This window comes from Salmo salar, chromosome 19 (assembly GCF_965601325.2).
Source record: "Salmo salar chromosome 19, fSalSal1, whole genome shotgun sequence".
Lineage (NCBI taxonomy): Eukaryota > Metazoa > Chordata > Actinopteri > Salmoniformes > Salmonidae > Salmo > Salmo salar.
In genome coordinates this window covers 58,969,706-58,990,586 of record NC_138309.1, presented here as the reverse complement: position 1 = coordinate 58,990,586, position 20,881 = coordinate 58,969,706, and the positions used below count along the sequence as shown (strand labels likewise).

General features: G+C 42.1%; 3 protein-coding genes across 4 annotated transcripts in view; 2 read left to right on the top strand and 1 right to left on the bottom strand.

The window, feature by feature from the left end:
* sema4gb (sema domain, immunoglobulin domain (Ig), transmembrane domain (TM) and short cytoplasmic domain, (semaphorin) 4Gb) overlaps positions 1–5,080 on the top strand; it is a 39,846-nt gene extending 34,766 nt beyond the window's left edge. For both annotated transcript variants that reach the window (XR_014381649.1, XR_014381648.1), the window contains exon 16: positions 1,680–5,080. The gene's annotated coding sequence lies outside the window, so the exon portion shown is untranslated. The remainder of the gene's footprint in view (positions 1–1,679) is intronic.
* A 296-nt stretch (positions 5,081–5,376) lies between these two features.
* Positions 5,377–6,878, bottom strand: mrpl43 (mitochondrial ribosomal protein L43). The gene is made up of 3 exons (XM_014159043.3): positions 6,618–6,878; positions 6,308–6,414; positions 5,377–5,937 (listed from the first exon to the last, which is right to left on the bottom strand). The coding sequence occupies exons 1-3, from the start codon at positions 6,746–6,748 to the stop codon at positions 5,720–5,722; spliced, it is 456 nt and encodes a 151-aa protein (XP_014014518.1). The 5' UTR covers positions 6,749–6,878; the 3' UTR covers positions 5,377–5,719.
* Positions 6,879–7,033: 155 nt separating this feature from the next.
* Positions 7,034–13,614, top strand: twnk (twinkle mtDNA helicase). The gene is made up of 5 exons (XM_014159042.1): positions 7,034–7,133; positions 9,339–10,729; positions 10,981–11,221; positions 11,315–11,564; positions 11,891–13,614. The coding sequence occupies exons 2-5, from the start codon at positions 9,364–9,366 to the stop codon at positions 12,263–12,265; spliced, it is 2,232 nt and encodes a 743-aa protein (XP_014014517.1). The 5' UTR covers positions 7,034–7,133; positions 9,339–9,363; the 3' UTR covers positions 12,266–13,614.
* The last annotated feature ends 7,267 nt before the right edge of the window (positions 13,615–20,881 follow it).

Here is a 20,881-nt window from a genome sequence, read left to right as displayed (position 1 = left end):
GTAGGAGAGGGAGGGTGTGTGCATATGTGCGTGTGTGTGTCTGTATTTGTGTGTGGGAGGGGGGCTGTCAGAAACTGTTTTGCACCCCAAGAGGTTTCCCGCTCCTCCTCCTCCTAACCCTCTCTCCCCCTACCTTTATTCCCTCCCTCTCTTTCTCTCTGTTGTTATATCCTCCTTTTTCCATTCCCTGTCCTCTCCACATTACAGAATCATCATCCCCCTCCTGCCCTCCTCTTCTCTCATCCCCCCCTGCCCTCCTCTTCTCTCATTCCCCCCTGCCCTCCTCTTCTCTCATCCCCCCTGCCCTCCTCTTCTCTCATCCCCCCTGCCCTCCTCTTCTCTCACCCCCCCTGCCCTCCTCTTCTCTCATTCCCCCCTGCCCTCCTCTTCTCTCATCCCCCTGCCTTCCTCTTCTCTCATTCCCCCCTGCCCTCCTCTTCTCTCATCCCTCCTCTTCTCTCATTCCCCCCTGCCCTCCTCTTCTCTCACCCCCCCTGCCCTCCTCTTCTCTCATTCCCCCCTGCCCTCCTCTTCTCTCATCCCCCTGCCCTCCTCTTCTCTCATTCCCCCCTGCCCTCCTCTTCTCTCATCCCCCTGCCCTCCTCTTCTCTCATTCCCCCCTGCCCTCCTCTTCTCTCATCCCTCCTCTTCTCTCATTCCCCCCTGCCCTCCTATTCTCTCATCCCCCCTGCCCTCCTCTCATTCCCCCTACCCTCCTCTTCTCTCATCCCCCTGCCCTCCTCTCATTCCCCCTGCCCTCCTCTTCTCTCATTCCCCCCTGCCCTCCTCTTCTCCCATTCCCCCTGCCCTCCTCTTCTCTCATTCCCCCTCTCCCCTAGCCCAGGGTTTCCCACACTTGGTCCTGGGTTCCCACTTTGGGTGCATGTTTTGGTTTTTGACCTAGCATTACACAGCTGATTCAAATAACCAACTCATCATCAAGCTGTGATTATTTTAATCAGCTGTGTAGCACTAGGGTAAAAACCATACCTGCACCGGGGGGGACCCTGCCCTAGAGGACCCTGCCCTAGAGGACCCTGCCCTAGAGGACCCTGCTGAGTTCACAAACCTCCATGATAGCACCCTAATCAATTAAGCCTGGCCTATAAACAGTGCCTGTGACCTTGTCTTTGGAAAGGGGCTACTGCAGTGTTCCTAAATCCTGTTCCCTGGGCCTGGAAGGACCCACAGGGTGTGCAAGGGTGTGCATGTATGATATGTGTTTCATTACACATGCGGTTTTCACAAGGTGTCTCAGTGCAAGTGTAAAAAACACAATGTCACAGGAGCGTTATATTAATGTTGTACAAAAGCTTGTCTACAGCAGGGGTCAAGCAAGCCCGATGAATGTGTTTTGTTTATCTTATTATCTTTTCATGTAAAATAAATAATGATGTATCGAAAGTGCAATCACACAAATGAGGGTAGTTGAGCATGTTCCTTCAGCCTATGAATAGAACATTCAATGTTGAAAGAACAAACTGGACATTTATGACAAACTGGGCATTTAAACTGTAGGGCATGTCATTTCTCGTTAGAGGTGATTTACTGATGCTGTCACGTTATGTTTAAAGTTTTAACAGAGAGAAGTTAGTTTAAAACCCAAACTAAAAAACAGACATACTGTATATATAGAGTGTATTACTGCCGTATTAAGTCTTTATGTCCGCTGTCTTTAGATATGCAAGAAGCCAGATCACATTGATCTCAGAAGAGATGGAGAAGATGGATGGAAGAAGGAGTGTGTGAGGAACCCTGATGATCTGAGCCAGTGACTGCTCAAAATACGCAGAAGGACAATCAGCACGTGAAATCTCCAATGGCAGGGGACTTAGATATGGTTATTGTAGTGTGCTTCCTACTTATGGTCAATTGGAAAACATGCTGGCTACTACAGTCAAATACGCACCTCCAGTATATACTGTATGCCCCCATAAACATTGTGGAACACTTATTTCAACAAACATACTCGCTCACGTCATACTGTACAGACATGACAACATTCAAATGGAGGTTTAGACAAAGGCCCAGTGCAGCCGTTTTTATCTCAATATCAAATAATTTCTAGGTAACAATGAAGTACCTTACTGTGATTGTTTTCAATCAAAACGGTCGAAAAGAAACAAAAATAGCTTCTTAGCAAAGGGCAATTTCTCAAGCAAGAATGTTGCTATGACTGTCTGGGAGTGGTCTAAGTGGGGAGGGGAAAACTAGCTGAAAACTAGCTGTTATTGGCAGAGAGGTTTGGAACTCTTTCCTATTGGTCTATTAACTATGATGTCACCAGGTAGGCCAAAACTCAATCCCACCAAAAAAGCCTGAAAACTCAGGAAGGCTTTTCAAACAGCTCTTATACTAAAAGGGAATTATCATCAATTTCACAGTATTATTCCAACCTCAGTGTGTAAATACAGTATAAATAAAACACAGAAAAATCTAATTTTTGACTGCACTGGGCCTTTAACTCCACATCACCTACAGAATACACTTGAGTGAACAATGACTAAAAGATTCATTTGCGTTATACCTCTTGCGAGGACTTTTCTTGCTCTGTACATAAGGAGATTCAGTATACCCTTGTAAAGTGTTACATCAATGTGTAACATCCATGTTATGTGTTGTTTTCTGCCTCGATGTAGATATGACTACTACTTCACAATCTACTTAGTATTTTATCAGCCATGTAATTGGCCATGTCATGCGTAATTCTTTGGGCATCATTGCACTTGAGGAGAAAATACAATTCTCATACAAGTACCAGTCAAAAGTTTGGACACACCTACTCATTCCAGGGTTTTTCTTTATTTTTACTATTTTCTACATTGTAAAATAATAGTGAAGACATCAAAACTATGAAATAACACATATAGAATCATGGTAACCAAAAAAAGTGTTAAACAAATCAAAATATATTTTATATTTGAGATTCTTCAAAGTAGCCACCCTTTGCCTTGATGAGAGCTTTGCACACTCTTGGCATTCTCTCAACCAGCTTCATGAGGCAGTCACCTGGAATGCATTTCAATTAACAGGTGTGCCTTGTTAAAAGTTAATTTAGGCCTACCGAGTGGCCCAGTTGTATAAGGCACTGCATCGCAGTGCTAGCTGTGCCACTAGAGATTCTGGGTTCGAGTCCAGGCTCTGTCACAGCCAGCCGCGACCGGGAGACCCATGGGGCGGCGCACAATTGACCCAGCGTCATCCGGGTTAGGGGAGGGATGCACGGCTCTCGACCTTCGCCTCTCCCAAGTCCGTACAGGAGTTGCAGCGATGAGACAAGACTGTAACTACCAATTGGATACCACGAAATTGGGGAGAAAAAGGGGTAAAAACTACAGAGTGAAGGAAAAGCAGCCAACAAGTACTCAGCATATGTGGGAACTCCCTCAAGACTGTTGGAAAAGCATTCCAGGTGAAGCTGGTTGAGAGAATGCCAATAGTGTGCAAAGCTGTCATTAAGGCAAAGGGTGGCTACTTTGAAGAATCTAAAATCTATTTTGATTTAACACTTTTTTTGGTTACTACATGATTCCATATGTGTTATTTCATAGTTTTGGTGTCTTTAATATTATTCTACAATGTAGAAAATAGTACAAATAAAGAAAAACCCTTGAATGAGTAGGAATGTCCAAACTTTTGACTGTTACTGTATGTTGTAACTGTTTTGTGCAACTACCCGTAAAGGATAAAAAACACTATTTTGCATCAGATTGACTGGAAATAATCCAGTGTGTCAATGCCCAAGGGCGAAGTCAGTACAGCACAGCATTATGCAAAACATGTTCCAACGGCGTCCTTTTGTCTCGACAGCATGATACCCAGTAGTATTGCTGTTGGATGATGATGATAATCAAGGCCTTGGTCATGTTCATTAGGACACGCAATGGAAAACGTTTTATACAATGCAAAGACCGGTAGTCCCTCCCTATTTTAGTCTCTTTTCTTTCGTTTTGGAACTTAATGAACACGACCCTGTTTTCTCCACAGACTGCTCAACATATCATTGTGAGTAACTCACACATATGATTGTGACAGGGTATGGGGGTACAGCACAGGCTGAAAGACTGGTGGGAAAAAAGGCAAGTCTGAGTGGCGCGTCTAGGGCCGTAACTAAGCAACAGCAATCTTTATTTAGAGCTTTTACACCCGTAGTGTCAGTCAAGCTCTGACAGTTCTCGTTGGGGGTAAAAAAATGTGATGTGAGAACTCTACTCTGGTTAGTCTCTGCTGCCTGTAATCGGTGTGTGATAATTAGCTATGTTAATACTAGTGGCAACCCAACTCCAATCAATAGAAAAAACAGCAGTCTGTTCAGTAGATTTTCTTAGAATAACAGACTTATAATTTTTCCCAACTTAAATAACTTCATACTAGTATGAAGTTAAGTGGATTCTATTAAGGTTAACATCATCTCCTGTTTTAAGTCCACCCTACATTCTGACAGGTAACCATAAAAAAAACGTACCAGAATGAATAGAGGCACAATTTTACATTTTATGAATTGTTTAAACTATAATCTATAACGCTGACTACAGTCAGAAAACGTAATGCCATCCTCTTTGGTCACCAAACAAAATGCTAACACATGACTGTAATCACTCTGCAGTCACAGGTGCACTTCCTCTTCCCTTCCACACTCATCTCATGACTCACGCACTCTTCGCATTTTACACAATCAACCTTCAGATAAAACTATTTCCTTTCCTGTGAACAGTCACACGCAATCCGTCTGTAACACATCCATCAAGTTCAACCAGAAATCCTGTCTGACCACATCTTTTACAGCACCACCCACAGCTATGTTGTCATCGGCAGACAATCAACAGAGTTCATGCAAGACATGCTTACAGTCAAGTCGTTGGGGACATTCACTGTTCTCTTATTGATGGGTAGCTGATAGAGACGTTCAAGAGCCATATGTTTCTGGGTCATTCCACACTGTTTTGGTGATTGGCAGACATTTAGTGAGTTGAGATTCTGTCTGAACTGTGGTGTAAGTAATGGCAACTTGAAACACTGCTGTTGATGTAAATGAGTACATCTGCTACATGCCATGGAAAATAAACATCTCTACAATGTGTCTAGGATTGTCTGTCATAGTCATCTGTAATTCATTCGATTTATCTTTCAGAGAACTCAGTCGACTGATTCAAACACTTGGAAGTTTAAATGATCATCTACATAAATACCTAGCCTCACAGGGTCTTAAATTACCCCCTCCCAAATGATCATCTACATAAATACCTAGCCCCGGGTCAACCCCCCCCAGCCCCGCCCCGGGTCTTAAATTACCCCCTCCCAAATGATCATCTACATAAATACCTAGCCTCACAGGGTCTTAAATTACCCCCTCCCAAATGATCACAAATTAGTCACTTCTGAGTCAAAAACATTGACCACTTTATTCTATTCGGAAAACACAGCTGCAGTGAGCAGTTTGAAATACTGGTTTGGACACACAAACTGTTCTGTATGCACGCCACTGATACCAGTTGACAAGCCTCTGATAACTGTGCAAAATTCATTCAAACGAAAAGGGCAGATATGCTATAACATATCTGGTGATTCAGGTGTGTCATTAACACAATGGCTTGTCTGCCATGGAGTTGCTCTGGACAGTTCCGTGGAGAGTGGACACCTGACTTGTAGTCGTTCTACCACTGATGAGGGTGACGATAACAGACAAAAATATTGCCAGTATTATGAGATTTCACAGTCTTTAGTTGGCCTGCTGTTTCTGGGGTCCGATTGGTCCAATGGACAGGGGTCGGTTGGTGAAGGGATGCCATTGGCCCTGGATGCTGGGGCTGTCTGTGTGAATTGGCTTGCGGATACGGATGATATCCAGGCCAGACTGGTTGGTCAGTTTGGTTATTAACTCTGCGATCTGTTGAGACGTCTTGCTTGTGATGGCTTCCTCCTTCACATTGCCGTTTACTGCAGGAAAACACAAGGCACATTCACAATTCCTCGAGATGTGGGAGGTTTTGATAAAACGTGATCTGCATCACGTGAATATCCAAACTGCAATAATCACAAACAATGTAATGTAAAAATGAATTTAAAAAAAGATTCTATACAACGACATTGGTTTTCAATGCACAATGATCCTGGATCACCCTCAATGACAGAACATCATGAACAAAGGTTTGGCTCTGGCGCCACCTACCGTAATGTTTGTGTAATGCATCCACAAAAATGTGACGCGTTCATATTACTGTAGCAGTGAATGGCGGAACAATATTTAATATAATACATCGACGTGAACACATTTCTCCATACAAAATATCATGTAATTCACACTTACAGTATTCTGCAACAATTTTAGGGATCCTGCAGGACTGAGGAGATACGTAGACAACGGTTCCAGGGTTCTTTTGGGCAAAATCCACCACTCCTTCTTCGATGAATTCCCTAAGAAAGGATTTGTTGATAATCATTTACATTGTATTAATTTAGCAGATGCTCTTATCCAGAACGACTTACAGTTAGTGCATTCATCTTAAGATAAATAGGTGGGACAACCACATATCACAGGCATAGAAAACACACTAGATAATAAATGGTAACCACATTGGCCCATAGCTAGCTAGCTATCTAGCCTTTATGACACTAACCTGGCTCCCAGAGAGCTCTGTCCATTCTTGGAGAAGATGAGGGAAATGCGCTTCAGTTGACAAACATACCGACCCACCCCGTTTTGCAGAACACTTTGTAGGAAGCGACTCGGTGTGCCTCTAGATGTCATTTTGCAATATAAATAAATGTAAAATGTGTATGTTTAACTTCCATGGACTAGGTAGCTAAAGGACGATTTGATTTGACGGGCATGAGAAGAACATGCAGTCCGTCAATTGAAAAGTCCGGGCGGAAAGACAAACACAGGAATCAATAAATGTTGAATTCATTTATACATGTTATACATTGGAGTTGGATTTTCGATGTAAAAAAATAATGAAATATGAATATAAAATAGATGTATCAATCACAAACGTACAATCAAAGCGTTCTCTTTGTATGATTTGTGCATGCGATTAGAGTACTGGTTTAATGGCTTTGTTTCACACGGACGTATTTTTATAACGCAACAAAAGCCCGCTAAAGCATGCGTGGGAGAAGACTTTTAAGAGAAGGTTGGTGTGCATCATTATACTTTTTGTTTAGTTTGAAAGAATGTATGCGGGGATGCATATCAATATAAAAGGTTAGGGCTACCGCAACCTCGCTTTTGTCCACTTCTGCCTTCCTTTTTGACCTCTTAAATCACGTGTCACTCATTCCATGCAGAGCCGAGTGTTTGCGGTATGTCGCTCCTCCCTTCGTCACTCAAGTAACGTTACTTGATTGAGGAATTAAGGTTACTGATTAGTTAAGAACTCCCCGCACCTGGTTGTCAAGGTCTTGAGTTTGACACCCCTGTAAAAATGTTGCTAGCTAGCTTAGGTCACAAATTACTAACGTCAGTTAGCTAATTACCACAGCCACTAAGTCATAAGCCACACCAATTTATACAATTTATCTTATTAACATGTGGTTTTAACTTAACCACACAGCAAACCTTATGACTAACCTTAAATTAAGACCAGAAAGCTACTTTCCCCCCCATTAATGTTTACAATATAGCCAGTGGAAACCGGTAGTTAGCTGGTTAACAACCAGCATCTAGTGCAGGGGTAGGTAACCCTGGATCTGGAGTGCCACGTGTTATTGATTTAACCGACCTGGAAGACCAGGTGTGTTAAATTTAGGCAGTAATTGAACTGATCAATTGTCTCAGTTGGTCAGAGGTGTGGTGCCTAGTTGGAACAAAATCCTGCAGTACCTGCGGCCCTCCAGGAACAGTCGCCTACCCCTGATCTAGTGGTTAATGTACAGCAGGGTTCCTCAATTGGCGGCCCGAAATAGATTTTATTTGGCCCCAAGTTTTCTGAACAAAATAAATAACACGAAAGACAAAAATCCCCAGGAAATCAGCTGAAAGCCATTTTAATTGAGGAATTCTGTTCCCAAGTAATTACAGCATAAATAGAGAGACATAGCTATGGAGTTGTAAACAATGTTATCAAGAAATAATTTTATTTTTGTCAAATACTAGCTAACTATATTTTTGGGGGCTTCTTGTGGTCAATTTGCAGTGTACAAATTATTTATATGTTCTGGCCATAGTTTCCATTAGGAAAACGTGGCGCCGGACTTCGTGACCCGGAAGATTTCGATTTACCGGCCATTTGAGATACACTATATATACAAAAGTATATATTAGTGAATTCAGCCACACCCACTGCAGACAGGTGTATAAAATCGAGCACACAGCCATGCGATCTCCAGAGACAAGCATTGCCAGTAGAATGGCTTTACTATAGAGCTCAGTGACTTTCAACATGGCGCTGTCATAGAATGACACCTTTTCAACGCGTCAGTTTGTCAAATTTCTGTGTTGTTATTGTGAAGTGGAGACATCTAGGAGCAACAACGTCTCAGCTGTGAAGTGGTAGGCCACACAAGCTCACAGAACGGGACTGCTGAGTACTGAAGTGGACAGCCTAACATGCTTTTCAAACAGTTGGAGACAGACAGAAGGGTGTGTTCATAACAGTTCAACTTTGTTAGCCAGCAAATAGATCCAAGTTGGCTAAACTTGAAATATAAAGATTAGCTGGTTAATCACTAGCACGAGGCCCTGAGAGGTTGTTGATGAGACCTGTGTTCATTGTCTATAGCCAGATGCCTGCTACAAGAAGTTAGTGCATTATGCATAGTTCTAGTTACATTTGTAACAAAAAGGGGCATTTTCATAGACATACTTGAAAGCCAAATAAAAAGCACGTTAAACTATTTTGATGAAATAAATTCATTTTTAGTGGGTCTTATGGTTGTGAAAGGCGTGTGTGCGTGCGTGTGTGTGTGATAGTTGTGTTGGATAAATAAGATACATGATGAATTTTGAAAATACACACAGACCAATTTAATTCCACAAAATTATGCAAATTAACCTATAGACCAATAAGCATGAAGGTAAAATGTATTTACATCAACTGGTTTTTCCATCAATGAATAAAAAGCATTATTTTGCCATGGATTTTTTTCCCAGTCATTTTGGCGAACAACAGTTTTATTTATCTGCTTTTCTTTTGGGGGGGGGGGGGGGCAGCAATCAACGGCTAACGTAAATCCTGGTTCCGGCCCTGACCTATACTCTCAATAAAAAAATTGTCCCGCGGCTGAATGTAGTTGGGATCCCTAATGTACAGTATGTAGCTAGTAGCTTGCTAGCTAACTGATTAGCGTAGCTATGTTTTTCCTTGCTGGTTGTGTAATCCTTCTTTTGTATGTTTCAGGTCCAATGTCTTGAACAGGTAACAAATGTGGATGAGCTGGTTCCTGAAAGGGACCACCTGTCTCTTGCAGGTGGCAGGCCGCAGCACCTCAAGGCTGCCTCCCCAAAGATGCCTCTATTCCTCCCTGGTCAGAATCCTAACCAAGCCACACACCCCAAGATTTGCTATTCATTCATACTATCCTCAGGGACAACTATGGGGGATGTCATTGCCAATCAGTTGTACCAGGAGCTACAAAAAGGATACCAAGTCTATCCTAGACTTTCCTGTCGACCCTATTACAGTGACCGATATCAAACAATATCTACGCTCTAAAGACATCCCATTCCACGATGGCTACAGCTGCTTGCACGCCCCCAGCATGTTCCTGGACTCGGCTGTGGGTGTCCCTGCGGATACAGGGAGGGAGAGCTTTACAATGTTCATTGACAAAACCACAGGCCAATTTCTGTGCAAGGAGACCCTGGTGGAGGGGAGCTGGGAGGACCTGCAGGACTGCCTGGAGGTGATGCAGAAGGAGGGCCAGGCCTCCCTCAGCCCTCACGTGCTGCTGGGCTACCCCGAAAGCCCGGAGGAGCGGGAGGAGAAGGACCAGGAGCTCAGGGAGGTGCAGAGGATCTGGTCCAGTGCCGTGCCCTTCTCAGACCTCCCTGACGAGGAGGTGCAGCTAGTCAAAACCATGTTCCAGATCAGCAAGATCTCCAACGCCACGCTCAAAAAGTTTGCAGTGAGGTTATTCAAGCCCACCAAGAGCCTGGTGTTTCCCTGGTTTGGTGGAAGGGACTCCAGCCTGCGGGGCGTCAAGCTGCTATCCGCCCAGAGCATGGAGGGCGGGACGGTGGCTTATACCGAGGCCACGGTGCCCAAGGCTGGCTCCTACCACAACCTGTTTGGACTGCCTCTGGTGGGACGCATGGACTCTGAGGTGGTGCTGACAGGACAGGAGGTGGACACCCTGGCAGTGAGCCAGGCCACAGGCCTGCCCAGCGTGGCTCTGCCCCGGGGTGTTAACACCCTGCCCCCAGCTCTCCTGCCCTACCTGGAGCAGTTCAAGCGGGTCACCCTGTGGCTGGGAGGGGACATGCGCTCCTGGGAGGCCTCCAAGATCTTCTCCAGGAAGCTGGGTCTTAAGCGCTGCTCCCTAGTGCGCCCGGGGGAGTTCCAGCCCTGTCCTCTGGAGGCCCTGTTCCAGGGCAGGAACCTGGCCCGCATCGTCAAAGCCTCCATTCCCGCCGCCCACAAGTCCATTGTGTCGTTCAGGCAGCTCAGGGAAGACGTCTACGGGGAGCTGGCCAACACGGAACAGGTGGCTGGGGTGAAGTGGACCAGGTTTCCAGAGCTCAACAGGATCATGAAGGGTCATCGCAAAGGGGAACTGACAGTCTTCACAGGTATAGCGTATAGTAGGATGACATATTGTCATTTGACCATGTTGTTCTACACAGACGTGTATATAGCTAGTTATGGTAGAATATGCTTCAAATTGGGGTTGATTTTTAACCTGACACTAGACTGAGTGGGAATATTGCTTTACTGTGTAAGTCAAAACAAAAGCAAATGATCAATCTGCTACCAGACTTTGTTCATAGTGGCTCTAACTTTAACGTACCTCTCCTCCCTTTTTTTTCCTTCTCCCCTCCAGGACCCACGGGCAGCGGCAAGACCACCTTCATCAGTGAGTTTGCCCTGGACCTGTGCATGCAGGGCGTCAACACGCTGTGGGGCAGCTTTGAGATCAACAACGTGCGCCTGGCCAAGATCATGCTGACCCAGTTCGCCATGCAGAGGCTGGAGGAGAACCTGGACCAGTACGACTCGTGGGCCGACAGGTTCGAGGACCTGCCCCTCTATTTCATGACCTTCCATGGGCAGCAGAACATCAAGTGAGTCCTCTGAAAGTGTTGAGTGATATGTCAATAAGTAGATGTACTGTACAGCTTGAGTTGTAAATAACTCTCTCCTCTCTCCCTCTGCAGAGCTGTGCTGGACACCATGCAACACGCTGTCTACCTTTACGACATCAGTCACGTGATCATTGACAACCTGCAGTTCATGATGGGCCAGGAGAACCTCTCTGTAGACAAGTTTGCCGTCCAGGACCACATTATCGGAGCTTTCAGGAAGTTTGCCACCAACAGCAGCTGTCACGTCACTCTGATCATTCACCCCAGGAAAGAGGAGGACGACAGAGAACTACAGACAGCGTCCATCTTTGGAACAGCCAAGGTGAGTACAGGGTTAAATCTAATACTGAATCATGTCAATATAAATGTAGACAGATAAATATAACGCGGCTTGCTTGTTTGCCTCTTTAAAGCATTGAGTGCTTTTATTACACCTGTCATTCTGTTGGGCGCATCTCTATGTTTGATCGATAGGGGGTGCTTGTGACAACATTATCAAAAACAGTTCCATGTACTGTATATCTGTTAGTTTCACAGACTCGCATTCTTTTTCAATCAAAGAGATTCACCATAACACACATTGTCACCGATGTATTTTTAACCTTATATGTGTTGGTACTAGTAACCTTTGAAATTCCTGTCTACTAGGCCAGCCAGGAGGCGGACAACGTGCTCATCCTGCAGGAGAAGAAGCTGGTGACATGCCCCGGCCGGAGGTCCCTCCAGGTGGCCAAGAACCGCTTCGATGGAGACGTGGGCATTTTCCCTCTGGAGTTCAACAAGGCCTCGCTCACTTTCTCCGCCCCAGTCAAGGGCAAGCACAAGCTGAGAAAGGTCAAAGGGGAGGGGTCAGATAATGAGGAGTCTTTAGGAGAAACTCTAAAGAAGGAGGAGACAACGGTTAAAAAGGAGAAACTAGTGAAGTTGGAGAGGCCACCCAAAGCTACCAAAACTCCCAGAGCTGCTAAGAGTCCTGCAGCAGGGAAGGGCACACCAGAGGGCGAGGGGAAGAAACAGCCATAGAGAGAAGACTTCACTCATTGATCTAAGCAAAGAACATTGTCTCAGTGTATAATGATTTGAAATGACAGAAAGGTATTGGGACTTAATTTATGGTACAGTATCATAAAATGAAGGAAAATGTATTGCTTAATATTGATGATTTGTCACCTGATTGGAAAATGTGCTTACTTATGTCACAGAAAGATGGAAGAAAGCTGTTATCTAAAGGAGAAAATAGCTATGTAAAATAACATTAGTATGATATGGATGTTGGCAATGAATGACCATTGAAGAGTACAGTATTGGCACTTGAAGTAACTACCCAGTGTTTCCAGATTTCTAAGAAATGATTATTAATACTTACAATATGAGGGAAATAGTTTTCCTTACAAAAATTGTAATTAAGTATGTTGAAAAGCAGCTTTTTGTGTTGGAATGGTGTAGGCGTACTCCAACAACAGAATGGTGTGGGCGTATAATGGTCATAAGATATTCATTCAAGTAGACCACTGATTGGCCAGCTCATCCTCCTCTAAACCACTGATTGGCCAGCTCATTCCGCCTCAGGGAGATGACATCATATTCTATGAGGAAATAGCAAGCATTTTGAAACTGTATGTTTGAGATATAAGTTTGAGATGGTTTTATTTTGTTTTTTGTTCAATTTATGCATTGGCCACAAATGCAAATATAGGACAAGTCAACAACATTATTTGGATATGAGTTAACAGAATATTAACTTTTAAAAGTGATATTTTCACTGGGCAGCTACTTTAAAATAATAGTTGAAAGATAGGTGACTTACCGAAATGAAGTTCTGACAGTTTTTATATTTCTACTACTACTGTACTGTTATGTCTGCTTATCCCCATTCAAAGGTGGTGAAATTCCGTTAAGCTAAATTCCGTTAATCCAAACCCTTGACTGTTGATGTTATTAAATGTATTGTTATATAGTAACAGTATAGTGTCATAACAGGAGCTAGGACTTCTGAGGTACAGTATTCCACAAGGATAAGCACCATCACTGTATGTGGATTGTTGCAGAATGTGAATGTTACCCTCTACTGAACACAGATATAGTGCTGCTGCTTGTTTGCCTCATTAAAACGTCAAGCGCTCATGTCAAATGTCTGCATCTCCAATTCTGATCCCTAGAGGGTGTCTGATTCATCAAAATGGTTTCCGCTGTGAGTTGCCATGCATACTCATGAGTGATTTATGTACAGGCCTATGTAGCTAACCTACAGCTTAGTACATTTATGTAATTTGTAAGTCGCTCTGGATAAGAGCGTCTGCTAAATGACTTAAATGTAAATGTAATACCAGCGTCCGGATGAAAATAAATCAGGTTTGTGCCCCCTACTGAAACATTGTCCAACACCCCTGATGTACTGTGTCCCAATGTCATAACAACATTACATTTTTAAACCGACCTCGACGCGGACCATGTGTTTCTACATTAGATACTCACTAAAGAACACTCAATTATTCCTTAACGTGCATTCCATGTCAGGGATTGTCATGATATTCAGATTGATGTGCAGTACAGGGATATCGGGGTTCGTCTCTGTGTTTCATAGTATTGCTCCTCTTCTCTCAGGATTGAAATGAGACTGTGGAGTCTGTCAGATCCACTAGTGGACTTCCCTACACAGAGCAGTCCTAGGAAGCTCCTGGCTGGCAAGACACACTGTTTAAACACATGGCTTGTAGTCCACCTGAGCTCTCTGGGCAGCTGCTGGAACAAAAATATTGTTCTAAGCACAGCGAATCATCCCCCCCCCCCCAAAATGGTATTGTGTTCTTGTAGTCTAGCAATGGAGTCGCATGCTGTACTTGGCTTGAGAAGTAGGGAAAACCAACAGGATATCATCCACTCATTGCTAAACACAAGCAATGGAGATGGGAGCAATTTTAGTGTGACACACAGATTTGCTGAGACAGCAGCAGGGGAGACAGTTTCTGGGCAGATTTGGTGCTAGGTTTTTCATTCCATAATTTCCCCCCTCGGTTCTGAGGTTTTTCTTAATGTGCCGTTTTCATGTGAATGCTTTACTGCTGTCGAAGTAGGCTACAGTAACAGAACATTCCATAATGATTCCAGGCTGTGTGGTTCTGGGTGTCTGGCTGACAGTGTGGGTGTGGGACATTGTCGTTAAAAGCGTGGTTGAAAGAGGCCCTTTGTGCTCTCTGGGCGTTCCTGGATGGGGACAGCGGCTCCATCACTTGCCAGCATCGGCTCTGAGGGGTAGGAAACTAACACAAACACAACTGAATGCATATGATGTCACATACACATTTCTACGCACACATGGTAAAAAACACAGAGTCATTACTGTAGTCAACATTTGTGATAATCATACATTCATGAATCCCTAAATGGTTCACATAAGTTTTCTTCTTCTTCATGTAACAGTTATATATTGCGTTTCATATATTGCGTTTCAACAACCATATTTATCAATTTCCGCAAGATCACATGGAATAGAAACCTGCTGTTGAATAGACTGAGTACATAGGAAACAATAAGCAGTGAATAAGAGGACCATTTTGAAAGAGGAACTATGATCAGGTATTGATATCCCCAGTTCCTCAAAGTCCTGAAGCTTTGTTTGTTCTTTTGAGTTATGATTTGTTAAATCTGATCTGAGCTCTGTGCTCATTCAACTTACTGACATCTGGAGAAGGAGAGGAGGATGGAACACTTCAGAGCAGCAACTTAATTATGGAGGAGGCAAAGCACGAGATCTTTGTAACCACAGGAATTTCACATAATCAAACTCAAGTGTCTGACTGTCTCAGAATATAAGGGAAATTGGCAATAGCTCATAATCTACTCACGCAGATTTAAAGGTTTATCTTCAGAGAGCTTATACGTTATGGAAATGTACTGTACACTTCATCTAACACAAGCATAGAGCCATACAGATATAGCAGGAATCTCAACAATCTCGTTTACCCCATGAAGCCTCTACTGCTCTTTTCTAATAGAAGGTTGGTGGGGATGGATATGCAGAGTTCTTCGGTCCATTAACTCATTTTGAGATCAAGGCAACTATGTGGACAAAGCTGGAGGTACACTGCCTTCAGAAAGTATTCACACCCCTTGACTTTTTCCACATTTTGTTGTGTTACAGCCCAAATTTAAAATGGAGGAAATTCTGATTTTGTGTCACTGGCCTACACACAATACCCCATAATGTCAAAGTGTAATTATGTTTTTAGATATTCTTACAAATTAATAAAAAATGAAAAGCTGAAAAGTATTGAATTAATAAGTATTCTACCTCTTTGTTATGGCAAGCCTAAATAAGTTCAGGATTTGCTTAAAAAGTCACATAATAAGTTGTATGGGCTCACACTGTGTGAAATAATAGTGTTTAACATGATTTCTGAATGACTACCTCATCGCTGTACCTCGCACATACACTCAGGGGTGTGATTACTTATGTAAATAAGACATTTCTGTAAGGTCCCTTAGTCTAGCAGTGAATTTCAAATACAGATTCAACCACAAAGACCAGGGAGATTTTCCAATGCCTCGCGAAAAAGTGAACTTATTGGTAGATAGGTAAAAAAAAATGTTTTTTTAAATGTCACTTCAAAGATACAGGTGTCCTTCCTAACTCAGTTACCGGAGAGGAAGGAAACCGCTCAGGGATTTCACCATGATGCCAATGGTTACTTTAAAACAGTTACAGAGTTGAATGGCTCTGACAGGAGAAAACTGAAGATGGGTCAACAACATTGTAGGTACTCCATAATATTAACATAAATGACAGAGTGAAAAGAAGGAAGCCTGTACAGAATAAAAATATTTCAAAACATGCATTCTGTTTGCAATAAGGCACTAAAGTAAAACTGCCAAAAATGTGGCAAGGAAATTAACTTTATATCCTGAATACAAAGTGTTATGTTTGTGGCAAATACAACACAACACATCAATGAGTACCACTCTTCATATTTTCAAGCATGGTGGTGGCTGCATCATGTTATGGGTATTCTTGTCATCAGCAAGGACTAGGGAGTTTTTTGGGGTGGAAAGAAAGAAATGGAATAGAGCTGAGCCAAGGCAAATTCCTATTTCAGTCTGCAATCCAACAGACACTGGGAGACAAATTCACCTTTCAGCAGGACAATAACCTAAAACAAGGCCAAATATGCACAGGAGTTGCTTAACAAAATTACATTGAATGTACCTAAGTAGCCTAGTTAAAGTTTTGCCTTGAAAATCTATGGAAAGACTTGAAAATGGCTGTTTAGCAATGATCAACTACCAACTTGACAGCACTTGAAGAATTTAAAAAATAATCCAGGTGTGCAAAGCTCTTAGAGACTTACCCAGAAAGACTCACAGCTGTAATTGCTGCCAAAGGGGATTCTAACATGTATTGACTCAGGGGTGTGATTACTTATGTAAATAAGACATTTCTGTATTTCATTTTCACAAAATATGTAAAAATTGCTAAAAACTATTTCACTGTCATTATGGGTTATTGAGTGTAGATGGGTGAGAAAAACATATTTAATCCATTTTGAATTCAGGCTGTAACAACAAAATGTGGAATAAGCCAAGAGATATTCATATTTTCTGAAGGCACTGTAATTTCAGGATTCTAAATCAATCAGCAACAGGGCTGTGGCATCAGAGATCTTTTGTAATTGGTGAGGAGGCCACCTATTGGAAGACCCCAGACCCTTTCTTCCTGATACAAAGACACATCAAGAAGACACACTTTTGCAAAATATGTGCTTCCTGTTCAGCATTGATCCTGCAATAATCTTCTGGAAGCAATATAGTGTTTTCGTGGAGGAGCCTTTTGAAGTTTGGCCTTTGTGGGAATCAAGTGTTGTCTATGTCTTTGATGCTTTTCTTTGAGTTCCTTCCTTCATTACATCTGGATATTTTCTTTCTCTCTCTTTCACAATCCTTCCTTCTTCATCATGACATTAATATTTCAATTAAACAACCTGGTTTCTACTTTACACTTCAGGGAATTTTGTTTTTGTTTCATACTGTGTGCTTCCATCTATATAATATATATGATAAAACTTGTTTTTTTTGCATAATTACATGAGTCTATTTCTCTGTGTACTTCATGTTTAGGAGGGGCGTTAAGCACCCCAAAAATCTGAGGGGGCAAAAGGTACATTAGGATGGCTGGGGGATGGTCCGGAGGGGGCTATGCCCCCCCATCCGTAAGTTGGAGAATTTCGCACTTTTCAACACCTGAAACAGCTTTTTCCTGCAATCTAGAGACATAATCATTATGCTTAATTCTATGTAAATAAAAAAACGTATATTTTTCTGCATATCTAAGCGTACCACTCAAGCTGTCTGTATCCTCCTGACTGGTGGTTATTGTTTTAAAGAAACAAAATATGCTTCTCTGCATCTCTGCTAAAATCTGGGTAAAAGATTGAAAAGAATGTATCTTATTCAGTACATGTATTTCTTGCTTGCTTTTCTAAAGTCTACCAACCTTGCCAGAAGGCATGCCAGCTAAGATAGTTAGACAAGCTAGCTACCCTAACATGATTGATAGCCTGAAATGGCTTCTTGGTAGCTAATTATGAACTTCATAAAATTGGCTAGTAGTATTACAGAATTATACTTTTTAAAATGATAATAATACATTTTAAACAGGACAAATATGTGCCCCTTATGGGCATGATGCCTCTGATGCTTAGTGTAGCATGCAGGACAGGTCTATGACTAAACTCCCTCATAGCCACATTACAAGCCATTACTGGCTTAGATTAGATGGTGATGAAGAAATTCTCTCCTCCCCTCTACTCTCCTCTCTCCTTTGGTTGCGAAGACATCAGGGGGATAACTCTCCGTCTGAGTAACTCATGTTGCCTTGGCATGATTGACCCACGTTATCCTCCACCCTAAAAGCGCTTTAGAGGAGGATACACTACCATTCAAAAGTTTGGGGTCACTTAGATATTTCCTTGTTTTTGAAAGAAAAGCAAATTTTTGGTCCATCAAATTGATCAGAAATACAGCGTAGACATTGTTAATGTTGTAAATGACTATTGTAGCTGGAAACGGCTGATTTTTTATGGAATATCTACATAGGCGTACAGAGGCCCATTATCAGCAACCATCACTCCTGTGTTCCAATGGCACGTTGTGTTAGCTAATCCAAGTTTATCATTTTAAAGGCTAATTGATCATTCGAAAACCCTTTTGCAGTTATGTTAGCACAGCTGAAAACGGTGGTGCTGATTAAAGAAGCAATAAAACTGGCCTTCTTTAGACTAGTTGAGTATCTGGAGCATCAGCATTTGTGGGTTCAATTACAGGCTCAAAATGGCCAGAAGCAAAGCACTTTCTTCTGAAACTCTTCAGTCTATTCTTGTTATGAGAAATGAAGGCTATTCCATGCAAGAAATTGCCGAGAAACTGAAGATCTCGTATAAAGCTGTGTACTACTCCCTTCACAGAACAGTGCAAACTGGCTTTAACCTGAATAGAAAGAGGAATGGGAGGCCCCGGTGCTGAGCAAGAGGACAAGTACATTAGAGTGTCTAGTTTGAGAAACAGACGCCTCACAAGTCCTCAACTGGCCGCTTCATTAAATAGTACCCTGCAAAACACCAGTCTCAACGTCAACAGTGAAGAGGCGACTCCGAGATGCTGGCCTTCTAGGCAGAGTTGTAAAGAAAAAGCCATATCTCAGACTGGCCAATAAAAAGAAAAGATTAAGATGGGCAAAAGAACACAGACACTGGCCAGCATCCCGGAGTCGCCTCTTCACTGTTGACATAGAGAAAAAAATAGCTTTTCTTTTAAAAACAAGGACATTTCTGAGTGACTCCAAACTTTTGAACGTATGTCTTCTCTATGTATATAATAACCATATGGAGATCCTCCCCTCTGTACTCCCGGTCAGTCCCCAACCACAGGAAGGCTCATGTTTCTGCTCATTATGTCAATTTGACATTCCTGTTTGCTGGTTATGTGTGTGACTGTGAGATGTACAGATGCAGGATCTTAATTTGAGGCAGTTTGCTACAGCAAGAAAATTGTCCTGCAGCAACAGGACATGTGAATTATTATGTGGATTCTAATGAATTGACTTCTTTGTAGGGTTGACACATTTTTCGTAAGGGAAAATCAAGTCTGACATTTCAAAGTGGAAATTACAAACTTCAGAAGCCTTTTCAAACTACCAGTTTTACATTTCCTGCATTGCAAGAAAGTTCTCCTGCAACAGGGTATTCAAAGATCCTACATCTGTAGATTAAACTGTTAATTCAATGTTGCAGAAAAATTATACTGATGTCTCATTAATTGTCACAGAGATTGTATTACAGTTCTATTGATACTAGTACTATTTTTTTAAGTTGTGCTAACTTGTATCAATTGAAACTTAAGTTTAGTCAACTCAACTTGATCTACTGAGTTGACAAAACTTAAAGATTTAAGGCAGCGGGGTAACTGATCTTTTCAAATATAATTTCAAAACAATTTTTTTGATTCATCAGAATTCTTTTGATTTGGTCAAGCAACTAGTTACCGACAAAAAACCCAACGATACCATAATTTCTGTGTTAATATGGAGGAATGAAAAATAATATCTATTTTGTATACTAGTAGTGCACATCTAAACTAAAAATGCACACAGTTGTGCACATTGTGATAAAAGCACCAAATTTTGTGTAGATGTAGATGCATGTACCCTGGAATGTACCCTGGTATATATATATATATAAGATATTAAAATCTTACTCAAACATTTAAATACATTTTTATCTTCCAGTCAATGTCTCTATGCCAAGTTGAGAGTCTCATCTTTCAGATGCAATTGGAACAGAGTTGATAGTTCTAACTTTGGAACGATATGGGCTAAAAGTTTGATGGCACCGGTGCCCATATCGCCTCTACAGGGCCGGATTAACAAATCATAGGCAGTAATGTTCTGTAAACAAATCCATGCACCAAGATGCAATTCTATGCATGGTAAATTTACTGTTGAAGAAAAATCCCATTTATAATAAGCCATAACATTTGTGATGTGGTATAGGCTACAATCAGTTGAGCAGAGGCATTTTTAGGATTTCCACACAAGGGGCCTTTTTTTTGGCAGGGTTTGGAAAGAATCTGACTTTTAAAAATGCATTTCATTCAATTCTACCCCATTTACATGACAGAAGACATTAGCTGAATCTTTTGTAATACCACACAAATGGCCAAAATGAGTCGCTACTCTGACATTGACAAACTGAGATCAATCTCGTCTTGAATACAAACAAACACTAGCCCAAGCCAATGAAGCGACACACAGATAGTACAATATTAGGAGGAATATACATATTATACATTGGTTCTTCCTTTAAAAGTTTTGAGTTTATGGCGCGACCGTTTGTGGTAGATGGTGGCAATTGTGGTAAATTGCATAATTTTGTCATTGCACCACACTATCACAAGGGGGAGTTAGAACGCTGATCTATCGGTAGTCTGGGCTGTGGCACAAATGTACTATCTTTTCGTAAATTAATGGAGGTGTGAATGTTTCAGTCCGAGAGTCTCTCTTCTCTGGCACTAGAGTCCTGCATCAGTAAAACATGTTTTTTTTGCTGGCAGCAGTCCTGGAGTTGAGAGAGAACTTGGATAAATACAATG

Excerpts from the sequence above, each read along its gene's own strand:
- mrpl43 (XM_014159043.3), bottom strand. The coding sequence starts at position 6,748 with ATGACATCTAGAGGCACACCGAGTCGCTTCCTACAAAGTGTTCTGCAA. Across the intron at positions 6,415-6,617 it reads CAGAGCTCTCTGGGAGCCAG|GGAATTCATCGAAGAAGGAG; the intron begins GTTAGTGTCATA and ends ATCCTTTCTTAG. Across the intron at positions 5,938-6,307 it reads TAAAATTGTTGCAGAATACT|TAAACGGCAATGTGAAGGAG; the intron begins GTAAGTGTGAAT and ends GTTTTCCTGCAG.
- twnk (XM_014159042.1), top strand. The coding sequence starts at position 9,364 with ATGTGGATGAGCTGGTTCCTGAAAGGGACCACCTGTCTCTTGCAGGTG. Across the intron at positions 10,730-10,980 it reads GGAACTGACAGTCTTCACAG|GACCCACGGGCAGCGGCAAG; the intron begins GTATAGCGTATA and ends TCTCCCCTCCAG. Across the intron at positions 11,222-11,314 it reads CATGGGCAGCAGAACATCAA|AGCTGTGCTGGACACCATGC; the intron begins GTGAGTCCTCTG and ends CTCCCTCTGCAG.